The sequence below is a fragment of the Galeopterus variegatus genome, unplaced genomic scaffold, assembly GCF_000696425.1.
Source record: "Galeopterus variegatus unplaced genomic scaffold, G_variegatus-3.0.2 Scaffold2301, whole genome shotgun sequence".
Classification (NCBI taxonomy): Eukaryota; Metazoa; Chordata; class Mammalia; order Dermoptera; family Cynocephalidae; genus Galeopterus; species Galeopterus variegatus.
Genome location: NW_007728412.1, coordinates 117,788 through 138,150, shown reverse-complemented (window position 1 = coordinate 138,150; position 20,363 = coordinate 117,788). Strand labels below are relative to the sequence as shown.

General features: G+C 37.0%; 1 protein-coding gene across 1 annotated transcript in view; it reads right to left on the bottom strand.

The window, feature by feature from the left end:
* Positions 1–21: 21 nt before the first annotated feature.
* Positions 22–20,363, bottom strand: part of SLC25A24 (solute carrier family 25 (mitochondrial carrier; phosphate carrier), member 24) — a 52,404-nt gene continuing 32,062 nt past the window's right edge. Inside the window, exons 4-10 of the mRNA XM_008581222.1 lie at positions 19,694–19,805; positions 17,185–17,343; positions 14,782–14,934; positions 10,907–11,014; positions 9,132–9,299; positions 3,270–3,420; positions 22–1,062 (exon numbers count right to left, since the gene is read on the bottom strand). Coding sequence (XP_008579444.1) covers positions 878–1,062; positions 3,270–3,420; positions 9,132–9,299; positions 10,907–11,014; positions 14,782–14,934; positions 17,185–17,343; positions 19,694–19,805 — 1,036 coding nt within the window. The 3' untranslated portion in view covers positions 22–877. The remainder of the gene's footprint in view (positions 1,063–3,269; positions 3,421–9,131; positions 9,300–10,906; positions 11,015–14,781; positions 14,935–17,184; positions 17,344–19,693; positions 19,806–20,363) is intronic.

Genomic DNA, 20,363 nt, shown 5'->3' with positions numbered 1-20,363 from the left:
AAAAAAAAAAAAAAAAAAAAAAAAAAAAAAAAAAAAAAAACAGAACCTGACTCAAAAAGTAGGAAACAAAGAAAAGAGAGATGCTCTTCAGAAGCTAATATAAGTAAAAGGGTTTTGTTTCCTGCTGCTTTTCAAAGCAATGACAGAATCCACAGAATCTTTCAAATAAGTTGTCTTGTGCTGATAACTTAACAGTAATATTTCAGGAACCAAATAACAGTGCTAGTAAAATATAAAATTACTCACCAAAATAAATATTATTTCATCTCTCCTCCTTACAAATTCTACCATTTACCTTCATTCCTATTCAGCTTAAAGAAAAACAAGCATATAAACCCTATGCTTATTTGGCTGTTGTAAGGTACATATTAAATGCAATGATTTTCTACAAGTGGTTCTACAAGGAAATTTTAAGAAATCTATAGACATTCAAAATATATAAAACAATTTAAGTCTCAAGGTTTACTGATAATTTTGTTTTTTTGAAAAAAGACATTTAAGTATAAAGAAACTGGCATAAACCTGAACCAACCAAATAAAGATTAATGATTTGTAATTCTACCACACAAAACAAATTCAGTTCAAATTTTAAAAATTTAAGTACATTTTTTTAGATTTAGGATTCTATTTGCAGAAGGACTAATAAAAGATAACATACGATTTTCAAAACTTATGATTTTTAACATTTCTGGGTATACAAAATTGAGCCCAAATGTTAGAAGTGATCATTGATATGCTCTTCCCTTTTTGTGAAAAAAAATAGAAATAAAAATAACAGCTGCTTTTGCCATAGGTTTGTTGCATTTCTAGGAAAAAAAGACATTCCAGAGATTGTTGAAAATTTCAATAATCACGCTAGAGCAAAAAGTTCAAAATGTCATTTCTGGGTTACTCCTAAAGTTTGCTTCATATTTTCATAAACCACGTAACTGATGCCTACAGCAGGGAGCACCTTCATGAAGTTTGGGGTGATGCCTCTGTAAAGTCCTGTTATTCCTTCTTTGGAAATTATTCGTCGAAAGAGGCCCCCCATGTTCAGCGGTGGGGCTCCTTCCACCATAGCTAGAAAAGAAAAAAAGGAGCCGACCTAATTTTAAGATTCAAGCATGTTTCATTGTTATTACAATAAACAATTATTATTCAGAATGATATTCCAGAATACAATGAAATGATAAAATTTATTAAGTGCCCCTTCATACGATTCTCTTTGTGTCACACCTAATGGTGAGTGCCTTGACTACAATAATAACGGTAATAACACTTGTTTATTGAATAATTACTATGTGGTAGATACTGGGTTAATTACTATCCATACCAATCCTGCAAGGTAAATATTATACCCATTTTATAAATGAGGAATTGGAGGCTTAGAAAGATGGAGAAACTTGTCCTACTACTTTCCCACTACTTAGTGACTTTCTACCAAATCCTCCTCCCCATTAGCCAAGAGCCGAAGAGAGAAGAGTTAAATCTTGGGGAATATGGGGAAAGCTTTGGGGAGCGTCGGAAAAGCATAGGGGACCTGGGCCTTAAAAATGAGCTCAATCGGCAAGAAAGAGAGTGAGAGAAAGTCTGTGTTGCTGGCACAACAAAAACAAAGAAAGCATCGATGTGCTCCAAGGACACAGCTGACTGTTGGGTGTGAAAGGAGAGGCTGCAGGTGGACAAAGCAGGGGGCAGGGAATGGAGATGAAACTAAAAATAAAGCAGAGACAGATTATTAAGGGCTTTAAAATTCCCACTAAGAACTTTGGATTTACTCTGAAGACAACTGAAGAGTTACAAAGATGTCTGAACAGATGTAAAATGATCAGACCTTGCTTGATGTTAGAAATGACAAACCTATTACCTATGCAAAAGTCTGGATTGGAGGTGGCAGACAGGAGGGGGGAGACTTGTTAGGCTATGGTTTGAATCAGGCTGCCTGGGTTTGAATTCTAGCTCCACAATTTACCAAATGTATAACCTTGTGGAAGTTACTTAATCTCTCTTTGCCCAGTTACTTATATCTGCAAAATGGGGAAAATATCAGTCATGCTCCCAAGAGGGTTAGACGGTTAAATGAGAGAATACACATGAAAAGTTTAGTTTACTACTTTGCATTTTTCTCTGCAGCTATATGATCGATCGTCTTCCAGCTCCTCAAATATACTGTTTTCTCCTGCCTCAGTGGCTTCACAGATGCCTCCCTCAGGCTGGATGTGACTTCTCTTCCCATTCCACCCACCTGTGCCCAGCTAACTCCCACCTTTCTTTCTAGTCTCAGTTTAATTGACAGCATCCTCCAGCTGCCAAATTAGGTTACAGCCACTTGCTCTGTGCTTCTCTAGCAAAGGGGAGATGGTTAACAAGGTTGTTTACTTGCTGGGAACATGCCTTCTCCAATCTACAATTGCAGGGACCACATCTGACATGTTCATTGCTCTAACTCTAGGATCTGGCAGAGTGTCTAGCACCTGAAAAATGGCTCAGGAAGTACTTGTCAATTAATGATTGACTGGTTGGTCGGGGGAAGGGTAGCTGGCCCTTGGAAAAGAGGCTGGGGGTGGAGCTGTAGATGCGAGGGTGCACTAGTTAAAGAAATGACAGTGGATGGGACTGCCCAGGGAAAGAGTAAAAGAAAAGAAAGACACAGAATGCATGCTTTAATGGAGTGGGTATAGCAATAAAAGCCAGCAAATAGTAAGAAGAGAATAACCAATGAGATGGCAGAAGAACCAGGAGGGTACAGTGTTATCAAAGCCAACAGTGTTACAGTGAGGAGGAATCACAGTTCAAAAGATGTAAGTTCTAAACAGCACTAACGATAAAAAAACTCCAGCCCCCCACTACCAAGAATTTCACAAATGCCAGATGCTTTACTATATTGTTGCTAATTCTTACAACACTGCACAATTTTCATTCCCATTCACAGATGAGAAAATGAAAACCCAGGGAGGTGTAGGGCAATGATCTGAACCCAAATCCATCTAGATACCAAAGCATATACTCTTAAACCATGCATTCAACACAGTCCAAAAAAAAATGTTTATGTATGAAGCATACATATACATACAGTGCATATGCAGTGTATATGTGGCATTAAAATTTCATGAAGAGGGAGCAATTAGGAAAAGAATTTCTGAAAGTGTTCTTTAGGGAGGGAATAATGAAAAAAAGGTTGAGAAATACTATCTTAAAACTATACTCTGCTGTCTCAGTAGAACCTGAAGTTCAAAAGCATGTTATTGATGTGGCACTTGTATCAGTGTCATGCTGTCAAAACTTACCTTGAGCCTGCATGCGAGTTCTTATCAAAGCCAAGGGGTAACTGGCCAGCTGGCCACAGGTGCTGGATAAGGCACCGCATCCCAGCAACACCATGACTCCGGGGTTTACAGAGTCCTTTGCAAAATTATCTAGCCAATGGGATTTCAAGAGCTGCCACAGAAACAAAGAAGAAAAATAATGAACAACTAACTTCACAACTGTTTTCACTCAATGTGAACATTTTCACAAATATTCTCATCCTTATGAGAGACGGGTCACATTTCTGCAAGGTGGGTGATGTGTTCCCAGGAGCAACAGACACTGCAGGAGGCAGCAGCCCTGTGGAGAGGTGGGGAAGCCACTGGGGATTCAGAACATGTGAGGTTTGCACTGGGTGCTCATTTTCTTCTAGACAAACATGAAGATCAACAGCATACCAAATGTAGGATATAAAGAACATCTCTTACAGGGAGTATTAATAAACTAATATTATTAATAATATTAAATTATTATTAAAAAACCACCAATTGTATATCATTTTACACTTTACACACATATCATTTCATTTGGCCCTTACAAAAACTCTGACATGGATCTATTTTGCTGATTTTGTAAATGAGGAAAATTTATCTCAATGGAGTTTTTTTAACAATGGCACAGAATCAGGTGTGCTGGTCCACAGGTCATGCTTTTTCCTCTGTTATTTTAGGTCTTTTTATTTCATTAGAAGGCAGTAACTGGGAGAATTTGTATAATATGCATATGTTAATCAGCTTTTTAACCATAAATATTTTAAGCACAAAAATAAAGTTTATGTGTGAAAAAAAGTATATAACTACTTAAAATTTTTTAATCCTGTAAGATTATCAGCAGATTTCTCAATGGAAACACTGTAGGCTAGAAGGAAGTAGAATGTTATATTCAACATGCTGAAATAAAAAACTGCCCACCTAGCAGGAAAATGAATCAAAAGCACAAGGCCATTTAAAATAGTCACCAAGAAAATAAAATACCTAGGAAAAAACTTAACCAAGCAGGTGAAAGATCTCTACAATGAGAACTACAGATCATTGCTGAAAGAGATTAAAGAGGATATAAAAAGATGGAAAAACATTCCATGCTCTTGGATTGGAAGGATTAACATTGTGAAAATGTCCATACTATCCAAAGCAATCTACAGATTCAATGCAATACCCATGAAAATACCAATGACATTCTCCACAGAAATAGAAAAAACAACCCTAATATTCATATGGAACAACAAAAGACCTCAAATAGTCTAAGCAATCCTAAGCAAAAATAAATAAATAAATAAAGCTGGAGGCATAACACTACCTGACTTAAAATTATACTACAAAGCTATAGTAAACAAAACAGCATGGTCTTAGGGCCGGCCCGGTGGCGCACTGGATAGTGCGCCACTTGGGAAGCGCGGCTGGCGCTCCCGTCCGAGGGTTCGGATCCCACATACAGACCGGCTCCCGCTCACTGGCTGAGCGAGGCGCGGGAGCAACACCGAGGTTTGCAATCCCGTTGCCGGTCTCCGGTCCGGTACGGGAGCAACGCTGAGGGTTGCGATCCATTGCCGGACACGGAAAAAAAGCTAAAAGACAAAAAAAAAAAAACAGCATGGTCTTAGCATAGTGGACCAATGGAACAGAACAAAAAATCCAACAATCAACCCACATACTTACAGCCAACTGCTGTTTGACAAATAACATACATTGGGGAAAAGACTGCTTCTTCTATAAACAGTTCTGGGAAAACTGGACATCCATATGCAGAAGAATGAAACTAGACAAATACCTCTCACCATATACCAAAATCAACTCAAAATGGGTTAAAGACTTAAATTAAGACTTGAAACTATAAAACTCTTTAAAGAAACTATAAAACTCTTTAAAGAAGCACTTCAGGAAGTAGGACTGGCCAAAGACTTTATAAATATGGCCACAAAGCACAGCAACAAAAGAAAAAATAAACAAATGGAATTATATCAAACTAAAATGTTCCTGCATGGCACAAGAAACAATTTAACAAAGTGAAAAGAGAATCTATAGAATGGGAGAAAACATTTGCAAAGTATGCATCTGACAAGGTATTAAAATCCAGAATATACAAAGAACTCAAAAAAACTTAAAAGTAATAAAACAAGTTACCCATTTAAAAAATGGGCAAAGGAGCTAAACAGGCATTTCTCAAAGGAAGATATACAAATGACTAACAGACACATGAAAAAATGTTCAACATCACTAATCATCAGGGAAATGCAAATCAAATCCACACTGAGATATCATCTTATCCCAGTTAGACTGGCAATTATCAAAAAGACAGAGAATAACAAATGATGGCAAAGGTATGGAGAAAGTGGAACTCTCCTCCACTATTAGTGGGACTGCAAATTAGTGCAGCCATTATGGAAAACAGTACAGAGGTTCCTCAAACAACTGCAGATAGAACTACCATATGATTCAGCAATTCCACTGCTGTGTGTATACTCAAAGGAAGGGAAATCATCGTGTTGAAGGGACACCTGCACTCCCATGTTTACTGCAGGTCTATTTACAATAGCCAAGACTTGGAACCAACCTAAATGTCCACTGATGGACAACTAGATAAGGAAAATGTAGTATACATACACAATAAAATACTATTCTACAATTTAAAAAAAAAACGAAATTCTGCCATTCACAGCAACATGGATGAACTTAGAGAAACATGTTAAGTGAAATAAGCCCCGCACAGAAACAGAAATACCGCATGTCCTCATTCATAAGTGGGAGCTAAAAAAATAAACAACTAAAGAAAGAAAGAAAGATACAACAATCACAATAATTTATTGAACTTTCAAAATGAAAGAATAGAACTGAGGCCAACAGAGGTGGGAAAGGGGGACAGGGAGGGAGGGTGTTAGTGAGAAATAGGTAAAGGGCCACAAAAAATTATTACAATGTGTAAGGCTAAATATACTAATTATCCAATTTGAACATCACATATTGCACACAGGTATTGATATTCAATGCTGTACCCCACAGAGATGTATAATCAATTATGTTTCAATAAAAAAATAAATACAATTTTAAAAACAGCTTGCCCGCCAAGAATAGTGTATTGGAAAAATTGTGTTTCAAAAATGAAGGAGAAATTAGACCTTTCCAGATAAACAAAAGCTGAAAGAGTTTATCATCACCACTAGACCTGCCCTAAAAGAAATGCATAATAGAGCCATTCACATTGAAACAGAACAGTAAACCGCAACCAAAACTACATGAAAATATAAAACTCCATGGCAAAGGTAAATATATAGAAAATTATAAAATCCTGTAGTATTGTAATGCAGTTGCATAAATAACTTTGAAATCTGGTATAGAATTTAAAAAGCAAAAGCATAAAAAGTAACTACAATCTATGTTAATGGATATGCAGCATAAACAGAGGTAATTTGTGTCATCAATAACAAAAAGTGGAGAAGGGGGGACGGACACGAAGGACTGGAGTTTTTAATACAACTGAAGTTAAGCTGTAATCAGTTTAAAATAGAAAGTTATAACATGAACACGTTTTATGTAACGCCAATGATAACAACAAAGCTAACAGCTGCAGAATACAGTTGACCCTTGAACACCGGTTTACACTGTGAAGGTACACTTATACACGGATTTTTTTTTAATAAATATATTGAAAAATTTTCTTTTGATAAATATATGTCATGAATGTGTGACATACCTAGCCAAATAGTTAAGTAGCCTACCTAACAGAAGGCTATTAGTAGTTAAGTAGGTAAGTTTTGGGGGAGTCAAAAGTTATACATAGATTTTCAACTACCATCTGATGCGGCAATCCCACTTCTGGGTATAGATCAAAAGGAATTGAAAACTGGATCTCAAAGAGATATTTGCACTTTCATGTTCATTGCAGCATTATTCACAATAGCCAAGATGTAGAAACAACCCAAATGTCTATTGACAGATGAATAGATAAACAAAATGTGGTATATACATACAATTGTATATTATTCAGACTAAGAAAAAAAGGAAAATCCTGTCGTGTGCTGCAACATGTCTCAACCTTGAGGACCTTATGTTAAGTGAAATAAGCCAGTCACAAAATGACATATATTGCATGATTCCACTTATATGAGGTACCTAAAGTAATCAAACACAGAAAAAGAGAGGAAGTTACGGGGTCTGCGGGTGAGGGAGAAATAGGAAGTAGTTGTTTAATGAGTATAGAGTTTCTGTTTTGCAAGAAGAAAAAGTTCTAGAGATCTTGTTAAAGTTCTAGCAATCCACATATAGTTAACACTACTGTATTATATATTTTAAAATGGTTAAAATGGTAAGTTTTATGTTGTGTTTTTTACCAAATTTTTTTTAAAAACTTAATACAAGAATTAAAGTCCTAAATCACAATGAGATAACACTTCACACCTACCAGGATGGCTATAATAATTTTTAAAAAAAATTTTAAGAAGGAAAATAACAAGTGTTAGTAAAGTGAAAAAACTGGAACCTTCGTACATTGCTGGTGGGATTGTAAAATGGCGCAGCCACCCTGGAAACGACTAAACACAGAATTACCATATGACCTAGCAATTCTATTCCTAGGTATATACCCAAAGAAGCTGAAAAGCATAAGCTCCCATGAGTACTAATATGGCAATGTTCATTGCAGCATTATTCGCAATAGTCAAAAAACAACCCAAGCCTTCATCAACAGATAAATGGATAAATAAAATTTGATACATACACACAATGGAATATTATTCAGCCATTTAAAGGAATGAAGTTCTGATACATGCATGCTACAACACACATGAATCTTGAACACATTATGCTAAGTGAAGTAAATCAGATCACAAAAGGACAAATATTATATGATTCTACTTAGGGAAGGGAGGGTAAGAAGTTGTTGATTAATGGTTAAAGAGTTTCTCTTTGGGGTAATGAAAAAGTTTTGAAAATAATGTAGATGGTTGCACAATATTGTGAACGTAGTTAATGCCACTGAATTGTACAAGTAAAAATGGTTAAAATGGCAAATTTTATATTTTACCATAATTTTAAAAAATAAAATAATGTAATATACCAAAAGCCATCTTTGTACACTTTAAATGGATGAAATGCACTATATGGAATATATCTCAATAAAGCTATTTTATTAAAAAAGTAAAGCCCTCTAAAAAAGCTTTCACTGCACATTCCACCCCTCCCCTCTGCCACAGGTCTGGTCACCTCTATTATGTGTCCTGGCTACATCTATCCCGGCACAACAAACCACACTGTGCTTTAGGTGTCTGCTTGTCCATCTCCCCCTCAAACCTTCAGTCTCTTAAAGGAAGACACTGAGTTCTCCCTTGAATCCTTAGACGCAGGGTCTAACCTACTGGCTTGCACATAATACGTACCCAATAACTAACTATTCCTCAGATTCATAAATTATCAAAAGATTTAGATGGCAAGATTTGTATTCCGAGTTGTCTCTTCAGTACAAAGGATGAACCTGTGCTACCCACATTAGTTACTTGGCTTTATCAATGTCAGATTTTAAGAAATCAAAGAAAATGTGACAGTTTTGTTTATTTTATCTAGTTCCAAAACAATTCCTAGTACCATCTTCTAAGCTACACAAGTATTTCTACATTTGAGTTTACTCTCTCCATTAACAAAGATAATTCACAAGGAAATCTAGTATAAAAGTGACCCCGTGCATATTCATATTCAAGGTACTTGTGAAAAAAAGATCCAAAAACACACCCTTGAATCTACTTTTGGTCACAAACCATTTTCTGGTATTTTTCTACTTCTTTATATAAAGTTATATTCTAACAATAAGAGCTATTTAATTATATTTTCATCTTTAAATTATTGCTATAAACTCACCTCATACACAGCAAGATCTATGCCTGCATAAGGTATGATGCCTAATAAATTGGGAATATAACCTTTATAAAAAGCTCCCAAGCCTTCATGCTTCAATATCTTTTTTGCACAATCATATATTCCAGAGTATTGTCCAGTTTTGCCCACAGCTAGCCTGGTTTTCATAACCTGGATATGAAAAAACATAACAAAATATTATTTTTCATTAACTCTGTCATCACATCATTCCAAAAAGTAATTTTACAAAGAACAAATATCTAGCACATATTGTTATTCAAATGACGACCCAATTTGTTGATATATTCTCTGTCACGTATTCTCTCTACTGAAGGGCTAAGACCAGAGCCGTGGAGACCTGTTTATTGCAAAGAGCATCTAAATGAGGGTAGTGACAGAGGAAATGGAGACAAGATAATCTATTGATGTGTTAACAAAATTGACTGGTGACCAAGTAGGTATAAAGGTGAAGAAAATGGTGGTGTAAGGGATAACTCTGGTGTTTCTAGCTTGGAACACAGGATTGGAGCAGTAGGAAGCTGGGAAGCTGATGCTAGTAATTGATATGGAGGCTATAAGAGGAAGAATAGATACCGAGTTAGGATACTTTCTTGAGGGGTGTGTGGAGCAATATAAACAATCATATCAAGACGTTTGCAAAGAAAGCTATATTAGCATACATACCATAAAGCAGTGAAAGCTAAGGGTGTATCTTGTTTAGGTCTTATCAGTTACTTAAAAACGTTTTGTTATATCAATAAAGATACCCACATCTGTAGATATCCACATCTACAATATTATTTTTACTCTAGAGCAGGAGTTGGCAAACTTTTTCTGGAAAGGCAAGAGAGTAGATATTTTAGTCTTTGCAGGCCTTAAATACCAGGTCTCTGTTACATATTCTTTGTTTTTCTTTTGTTTTGTTTTTACTCGTCTTTTAAAAATGAAAAAACCACTCTTAGCTTGGGACTATACCAAACAGTCCACAGGTCTGTAGTTTACCAACTTGGGCTCTAATGGAAGGATATCTAATTAGTTTTACCATCATACAATCAAATACTGAGGGGCTCCATTATTAAATTTACGGTACAGAAACTCTTTAGAAAGAAATAAGAGTTTTTGTTCTCATCAACACTGGCAGCCAGCCTCTGAGACGGCTCCCAATGACGCTTGTCTCCTGAAATGCACATCCTTGTGTAGTGCCCTCCCACACTGTACCAGGGTTAGTCTGTGTGGCCAGCAGAATACAGATGAGTGCCAAAAGACGGCAGCTTCCATTTCGGGTGTTCTCTCTCTCTCTCTATCAGATCACTTGACAGTACAGAGAAGCCAGCTACCATGTTTTAAGGATACTTGGGCAACCTATAGAAAGGCCCACATGATACATATGCTGGTAACACCAAGGTCAAGGGTTCAGATCCCCTTACCAACCAGCTGCAAAGAAAAAAAAAAGGCCCAGTGATAAGGAACTGATGTTTCCAGCCAATCGCCAGTGAGTCTTGGCCACAGCCACATAAGTGAGCTTGGAAGCAGATCCAGCCCCAGTTGTGCCTTGAGATGACTGCAGCCCTGGCTGACATCTTGACTCTAGGCTATGAAAAACCATGAGTCAGAGGCACCTAACCAACTAAGCTGCTCCCAGATTCCTGACCCACCGAAACTGTGAGATAATTCATGCTTGTTATTTTAAACTGTTAATTTGGGGATAACTTATTACACAGCAATAGACTATCCAACACAAACACCATCGAGCAGTCAGACCTCACAACGGTTCTTACCTCCATGGGATAAATAAAAGTCTGTGCAGTTGCTCCAGCCATGGAACCAGAAATAAATCTCTCAGTGGTTCCTACTTTTTGTCCTTCCTCAGTAAGCAACTTCTTGTACTGTATGAATAAGTTTTTAAATGCACATTAACACCTGCTATGTAATGAATTATGTCCCCACAAAATTCATACGTTGAAGCTCTAACCCCTAATGTGATGGTGTTAAGAGACATGGGGCCTTTGGAGGTCATGAGGGTGGAGACCTCATGATAGGATTAGTGCCTTGATAAGAAGAGACACCAAAGAGCTTACCCTCTTTCTCTCTCTCTCCCCTTGCACATGCACCAAGAAAAGGACACATGAGTACTCAGTGAGAAGGCAGCTGTCTGCAAGCCAGGAAGAGAGCCCTCACTAGAAACCAAATGATGATGTCTCAAAGATGCATACACTACATTAGCAATATCTAGCAGAAAACAAGGTTTATATGCTAGTACATTCAGTTTACTGGACAAACTCCCTAAAAAAGGTATCTTCACTGTCCAATTTCCTTCACTTCCCATTCACTTTAGATCATTTCAGTATGGTTTCTTATCTCATTACTTCACTGAAACATTTATACTCAGCTTACTATCTCTGGATTGACAAATCTTAAAGGATACTTTTCTTATTGTATTCACCATCTGGTAGCACTTGACCCTTCATGAAACCGTCTTTTTCTGCTGACTTCTAGGCCTTCACTCCCTCCGGATTTCCTCCTGTGCCTCTGGCTACTCCTTCTCATTCTCCTTTGCAAGTTTCTCCTTCTACTTCTCCCTCTGGATTATTCCCAGAATTATTCTCATTCTATAAGCTTTTCTTGAATGATCCTGCCCATTCCCATGGCTTCAACTCAGCAACAACCTCTCTATCAAAGATCTCTTAATTTCTCAATGGTATATCCGCTTGCCTACTGGACAGTTCCCTGTACACATCCCAGTGGAATCTCAAACTCTGCATGTTCAACGTGGAATGTGACATTGTGTTTTCCATGTACACAGTTGCTCAAGTTAGGAACAAGAACATCACCCTTGATTCCTCTCTCTCACCTCCACATCCAGTCGGTCAGAGGGTTTTGTTTGGTTCTATTTCCAAAGTATTTTCAGTTAATTCCCTTCTTCTCCAATCCCTATGGCCATCACCTTACACTGGTGCTCATCTTTTCTTACCTGCCTTAGTGAAATATTTCCTTAAATCGTCTCCCTGCCTTCCGTCCAGCCTCACTCTCCTCCAGTACTTTCTTCACTCATTTTCCATATTGATCTTCCTTAAATGTAAATGTACTCATTTCACTTACCTACATATGATGCTTCAACACCCCCCACCATATTCAGGATAAAATCTAGACTCCTATTATGTTTAGCTCCTGCATGTCTGTCCAGCCTTCTATCGTCATTACCTTCCTAAAACTGTACTCCACTACACTTGAGGCACAGTGAACCACCTTCAGTTTCCTCAGCCAATGATGCTTTCTTGTGCCTACATTTCTGTCCACATGCTGCTCCTTCTGCTTGCAATACCCATCTTTCTCTTCATTTTAATGGGGTTGAGACTCAGGCAGGCTCGGGCTCAAATTTCAGTTTTGGCAATTCTGTCCTTTAATTCATTCAGTAAGGATTTACTGGCCCTGGCGAGGTACTAGGAATACAAAGCCGAAAACAAATAGCTATTGCCCAAGAAAGCTCACAGCTGCACAAGGGAGTGAGATTAGTACTGAGATCATCAGAATTCAGTGTGGAAGTGCTGTTACAGAGGGAAACAGCAATGATGCAGAAGGTCTCCTGGAGGAAATGACTCCTGAGTAAACTCCTGAAGGACATTCAGCACTGTATTAACATACAGAAAGTAGAACAGGGGGCGGGGGGTGGAAGGATGACTGTTGCACCATGCACGTGCTGAGTCTGAGGTGGATGTGCTGAGCCTGAGGTACTCCTGGGATACGCAAGCAGAGTTGTAGAGATATGCAGTGCGCAGGTGGATGCGTAGGTATAGAGACCAAGAGAAAGATAGAATGGAGGGCACTTAGTATGCAGTTGGCAGCTAAAACCAAGAGAACACTACACCACACTGCCACTCTGTCAGTGATACAGTGACACTGCTATGGTAATGACAACCCGAACAGACCACAATGCTATCCCAAATTGATGACATGTTTGAGAGAGCTACATACCTGGCTGAAAACATCCTTTTCTTCATTTTCTAAACTACTTGTTATTCAATGAACAGAACCTACCTGAACCTAGAGGTGAGCTAGCTAAGTACTCTGGGAAATTTGAGAATATATATTGCATAATATTTATTCTTAAGTAGTTTAGAACCCACTGGGAAAACAACGGGTTATCCATTATCCAATGGAAAATTGGCTATTCTGCAATTCAGCACTCTAAGGAGGCTGGGGAGGGGAGGCACTGGTTTTGGTTGGGATGCTTAGGAACCGCTTCTCAAAGGAAGACTCTTAAGAGACCCTTAGGGATGAATGGACCTTCAGCAGGAGGGGAGTAAACAAAGAGGCATCAGAGGCCCCCGAGACCATAAGAATGCTACACCACACTGTGTAGAGAGCGTTCTCTTGATGTCTAAGAAAAAGTTAGCACACAGAAATTAGAATACTGGAAAGAGGGCGTAGAAAGGAGCCTAGCTGGATGAAAGCAGAAGACACCTGTTGGCAGTTTCCAAGGTAAGAATTTGACAAGCAGCATGAAGTATAATGCACACATTTGCCTGCAATAACTATGGACCTTGAAAAATACCAAACTTCCTATATTGAAACAATGGCAATATTTTTAATTATTTATTTATTTTAGCCTTTGACATTTCTATCAAAAACACTAGCCCTTAAAAGTCATGATTTAAATCTTCAAACATTCACATAAGGAAACTTTCCTTCTCAAAGATGGGTTTTAATAGAAGTCCTGGAGGCTAGATTTTCTTCAATTTTTTCTTTGCTTCTCTATTTCTTAAGCTAGAAAAAAAACACCACTAAATTTTGTAATCTTCTCAAGAGTATTCTGTTGCTCAAGAACAAAACACTCTCCAGAATACTGTAAAATCTATTTGAAATAATACAAAAATATGGAGCGAAGTTAAATTTCAAGGCCCTTATAGTCCATGATAAACAATGATGGAATAAATAATGGAAAAAAAATTTTTGTGATTGCTTAACTAGGTAGTTCTGCTAAACACTATAAAGGGAAACCAAACTCTTAAACTTACTACTGTATTTTCTGTTAACATCAGCTTAGACTGAAACAATATGCTAAACAATCTAAGTCAACAAAAGTCTACAGAGAAGTTGATTCAGAGGTAAATACATTTGTTCATTCCTTAATTTACTCATTCAACAAACATTTAGTACTTATCACAGGCTGGGCTCTGCCTAGGTACTGGAGTACATACAGAAGAAGCCAAGCCCCTGCTTTCATGGAGCTTTCACTCAAATTCAACTCAATTTTATAACAATGTCAAATTACACAAAGGACTTCAACTTTAAAGTTTTCCTTCCAGACCGTTTGATTGGGATACTTTCATAAAATCTATATTAGTGTGCTGCCTCTATTCAGAATTCAAAATGAATAAACTAAAATTCTACCCTTCCTTAAAAACCTACTTAGAAAAGAACACAAAAGTCTTTTCTTATAAACAATACTATGAAATTGAGAATCCCAGAATTTAGTCATGAAGAATCTGAGTTTATCTAATCTCATCACCTGTAAGAGAAAGTCCTCATGAAGAATATGTGAAAAATTATCATGTATTAAAACAAGAATCCCAGAAGCACTATATGCTAATCTTTATTGAATCAGTTTACTAACTCTTCTTTGTTAGTAAATTCCACAGTTGATAACAATTACCTGTTCATATGCCCAAAACTTAACAGCTGTCTCAGGAGCAATTTTAATGACATTTGTACCATTTCCTCTCCAAAGGGAACGGATGCCTCCTTCTTTCACCATCTGCCGAAAGCCACCAAATATGTTCATTTTGTCTGATTTTGAACCATGAACCTAAAAATAAAAGAAAAGTGATATAAAATACAGGTGACATATTATTGTTACTCTTTCTAAAGTAACCATACAATCTATTTCAATACTGTTTATAACCGTAAGAAGATGTATTTGAAAATAAAATATAGAAGGTTGAGAAAATATATTATGATAGGAGGGAGTATTACAGCCATTTTAGAGTCCTGTTTCTGAATCTAAAACTAACTGATATCCTCACTGTGGGAAATCAGACAGAGAGGACATGATCAAAATTAAAATTACTATGAACAACAGTCATAAGATAAGGTGAATGAAATTATGTGTTAGGCTTTGGAACACCCTTTGAAACATAAACAAGTTCAGTTTAAGAGAAATAATAAAGGAGTATACCAGAAGTAATATTACTTCCTCCCCACAAGAAGTCGTACATACATCAACTATAAACGGGTCTTAAAATAATTTGGGCATTGTGCATATCAGAGCCATAGACACTGGAATGAACACAGCCTAAAACCAAAACTAAAAATTGTACCTCCTACAGCACATCTCGAGGACTCTCTAGACAATAAATTATGACATGTGCCAACTGTCTAACCCAGTCAGTGAGTACTGAATTACTTGGCTTATACTACAGATGTGGTAGCCATTTAAATACACTAGACTTTATGATTGCATATATATATATAAACTAAGTCAATCTAATAAACAAAAATAAAGAAATCAGCTATTCTTCTGATTCTTTCAACTTACACAAAATGAGTGACTACCACTAACAAAACAAAGCAAGATGGAAGGGGTTGAAGACTGAGGGTCAGCTCTGTGGCCAGTATGTAACTGAGCCCAAATAAGAGTCTGGACACCAAAGGCTCAGGTTGCCTGGTTGGTTTGCAACACTCTGTTCATATTGTTACACTTCAGTGCCAGGAAAGTAACAAGACTCCACAGGGAGAGGACAACAGAAGCTCTGCATGTGATATTTCCCCCGACTCAGCTCACTTCTAGACTTGACTGATTTTAATCTGTATCTTTTCCCCATAATAAACCATAACCATGAGTATAACAGCTTTCGATAGTTCTGTGGGTCCATCTCATGAAGTATCAAACCTGACCTGAAAGTGACTTTATGAACTCCCCTAATTTGCAGGAACTAAAATGTAGAGAAATCTATTTTATTTTGAATAAATAAGCTTCACGATAAAATATGACACAGAAGAAGATGAATGCTTATTCGAGCTCTCTCAAAGTCAGTTTACTATTGTTCCTAAAGAAAAACACACATACCAGTTCCCTCTCCTTTTTCTTTAAAGCACTATCTTTGTCCCTAAATAAATTTTTGGTATGAGGCACATTCTGAAAGGATGCTAGCTTAAAATATTGTCAGAAATCTTTCCATACAGAAATCTAAGGACAAATATAAAAAGTATTGGCCATATGTATAAGAAATGCAACTTTTAAAAATACTTTTTAAGCAACTACTGTGTTCCAGTAGGTTATTCAGTATATCAGGCATTTTCACTTACCTTATATCACTTAATTCTTACAACCACCCTTTCAGATACACTTATTCCCATTCCAGAATGAAGGAAAATGAAACCTCAGAGTGAGAACCAGGAGCTTTGGAGGCAAAGATACTCCATTCCTTGTCTAATTTGTTGTAAAGGAAAAGTTACTTAATTCTCCGAGCCTTAGGTCCCCCGTGGATAAAGTGAGGACAAATACCTACTTCACTGGGCTACTGTGAGGATTAAATGGGTTACCATAATGAGCACCAAATAAGTATTAATTATTTTCCTTTCCTTCTTTCTACTCTGGCCAGCCCAAGGCTACACTGCTAGTAAATGGCCGAGTCAGTCTATAAATCTAGGTCTTTTTCTGCTAACCGTACCTTTAGAATAATTTTTAAAATTACATTCTTGTTCCAAGCTTCTAGATTTCAGAAATACCCCACTTTTGATAAAGTACATAAAACAGAAGGAAAATACAAATAATTAAGGAGAACCCTACAATAATGACCAGAGTTTTTTTAATTAAACATTTTAATAGTTGTAGAACACCAAAGATTAAAAGCTCATTACATACAAGTACCAACAATTCAAGGTTTGGTTGAACACTGCAATACTTACATGGACTAAATTTAGGGTTAATAGCAATAAAACATTTTTTGGAGGTATGAAAGACTGAGAAATTTTAAAACGTTTTCAAAGAAGCACCACATTTCTCATTCTTTTATAATATTTAGCACAAACTCAGGCGTAAGATCAAAAAGCTCACCTGCATCATGATCTTCAGGCGATCTAAAGGGGCCGTGCTTGTTCTAGACACCGCACCAGCGATACCTCCTGCCAAAAGCTGCCTCCACCACTGCCCGGACTTTTTTTCATCTTCTGTGAATTCATCCGGAATGGTTAAACTATCCCCTATGTCAATTCCCTGTTAAAACGCAAAAATGGTCCCCATGATCTTTCAGATAAAATAGGTAATCTCAGAAGGGGTTTTTTTGTTTTGTTTTGTTTTAGAGAAGAATTATGTGTTATTTTACAATTACGGTCAACTGTTCTCTTCAGAATTTATACTGAACCGGGGCTGACCCCGTGGCTCACTCGGGAGAGTGCGGCGCTGGGAGCACAGTGGTGCTGGTAGCTCCGAGGCCGCAGGTTCGGATCCTATATAGGGACAGCCGGTGCGCTCACTGGCTGAGTGCGGTGCGGGCGACACCAAGCCAAGGGTTACGATCCCCTTACCGGTCACACATACACACACACACACACACACACACACACACACACACACACACACAGAATTTATACTGAACCAATTTGAGCATACAGATGATTGCAAATAGTCTATTCACACTAAGCAAAGTGCAGTATCTATTCACAAGAAATGAACATTAACAGTAATTTACAAAAACAACAATTACAGGCCCACCCCGTGGCACACTCGGGCGAGTGCAGCGCTGGGAGCACAGCAGCGCTACCACCATGGGTTAGGATCCTATATAGGGATGGCTGGTGCACTCACTGGCTGAGTGTGGTGCAGCCGGTCACAAAAAAGAACAAAAAAAAAAAAAAAAGAAAAATATTACAACTAACTTTTTAAATAGATTTGGAGTAACTTTTCTCCTCTTGGTCTAAGTAGAATAAAATGGCTGCATTTATCAGGTATAGTGAATCCTTTTTAGCTACAGCTACTTTTCATAATGCTAGAAAACCACATCCAATTGGTGATAACACCTTTTAATAGTCAATTATTCAAAGGTATTCCCTTTATCTCAAAATTGTATCCACATTATACTTTATACCATGATATATGCTTTAAACACGTAAATAAAAAATTAAATTAAAGCTATGTATGTAAATACCCCTAAACTCATTTCCTATATTGACTATCTGTAAATATTTTTATAATTCTGACTTGTTATTTAAAACATGCAATAAGTTCTATATATAATTTAGCTAACAGGGAGGTATTGTTTGAAATGATGACCCCTCCAATCTATTCTAAACATTACTATAGATTACAAACATACTTTGAAGGAAACAAAGTTCTATAATAGTTTTTTTTTTTTTTTTCCTTTTTGTCATGACCGGTAACAGGATCGCAACCCTTGGTGTCGCGCCCGCACCGCTCTCAACCAGTGAGCAGACCGGTCTCTATATGGGATCCGAACCCTCAGCGAGAGCGCCGCCGCGCTCCCAAGCACCGCACTCTACCGAGTGCGCCACCGGGCCGGCCCAAAGTTCTATAATAGGTTTACAACTTTATTATCTAAACGATTTTGGCATAAAAGATTTTATAGGCAAGAGTGCGAGGGTAAGGAGCTATGCTGTGGCAGTAACCCTCTCTTCTTTCATTTTACTATCAGTAAAAAGGACATGATTGTAACCTCAACTGTTATCAACTATCTCCAAAGATAATAAGAAGCATGTAAATAAAACTTTAAGTATAAATTTATCTAGGCAACTGAACTACAAATATAGTATTATCTTATATTCGTAGTTGAAAAGGCATTAATCATCAATAATTTTATAATGCTGCATGCAAGCTTAGGCATTGTTCCTAGTGGTGATGTGAACTCTAGGCTTCATTTAGTGCATATTAAATTTACCAAAATTTATGAATAAGTATAGAAGACAAGCCCATCAGGGGAAGAAAAAAAAAATCCTTCAGAGAGTTCTCAATGGTTTCAGGAGCATATGGCACAAAAATAGAACTTCATTTACACCAATATATTCTAAGACAATATTAATGAAACAATCAAAATTTGAAAGTTTTGTGAAATATAAACTGGTGTAAAATGCTGAGCAGATGAGCCAAAAAGATTTTGGAACCTTTACTGATTATTATAAATGTCTTATGTCAGAGATATATCTAGGCAGTCTGACGAAACAAGCCAAAGTTTCAGAAGGGACCTTTGGCCCTAACATCAATGGCCACGAAAATAGATCCTTGGCAATCATGAAGTATTGAGATTATTTAGGCAATATAGAATGTTTCTATAAAAAGTAAAAGCCTATGACTTTTACACTTCCCTATAGCAGAATATGTAAATACCAATTAAAGCAGGGCAGTTTATTTATCAAGATGGTACTTCTCCCAAGTTTTGAGAATGGCTGTGTTTATGCTGTCTTAGGGTTTTTTAAGATAGTCTATAAATCTATGCATAACAGTATAAACAGAACTCTGCAAGTTAAGAAACTACCGGGACTTGGGCATTCTGTTCTCGGGTGATAACTATACCTATGGCTTACAGCTCCAGATAAATAAAAAGCACACTTACAGTAGAATGTTTCCAGAAACGGATAATTTCCTCAATGTCTGTAACAGGATTAAATAAGAAGTAGTCCCTCCATTCATTCCAGTCCACTGTCATTGTCCCATCAGCATCAATGCTGAAAATTTAAAAAAATGATTAAAGAACAAACCAAAATTGATGAATAAAACAAACATTATTGGCTATTTTAAAGAATGACAGTTTCTTTTCCAACTTAATATTCTTATTAAATTAAAAAATCCCACTGACAATTATAGGTTGCTAGAAATGGCAGCAAGCATTTTACACTCCTGTCAGATAGTTTTAATTATCGAGACAAAAATTACAGAGAGAGCTCACTAAAGACTATTTTCAGCACTCTGTCAAACTCTAAGTCAATGAGCTATAAAACACAAAAATTGGAAAATAAAATGTTGGGAGGTGGTAATGAATAGATTCATGATCTATTTTTTTCCTGCATTGATTCAGGAAGATATTCATGTTCTGTTGTAACATTTTGTTGTCATTTTAAATTATACTCAAAATATGCTGTCAATTTCCTTCTTGAACTTTCTCCAAGTTAAGAAAATTAGCAGTGATTGTAAAAAATCAAACTCTTGGTGACTGGGCCTTTTGAGTCTTAAGAAATCCTGGTACCTCATTTTCAACCTTAAAATTTACATACTGTAATCGTCAA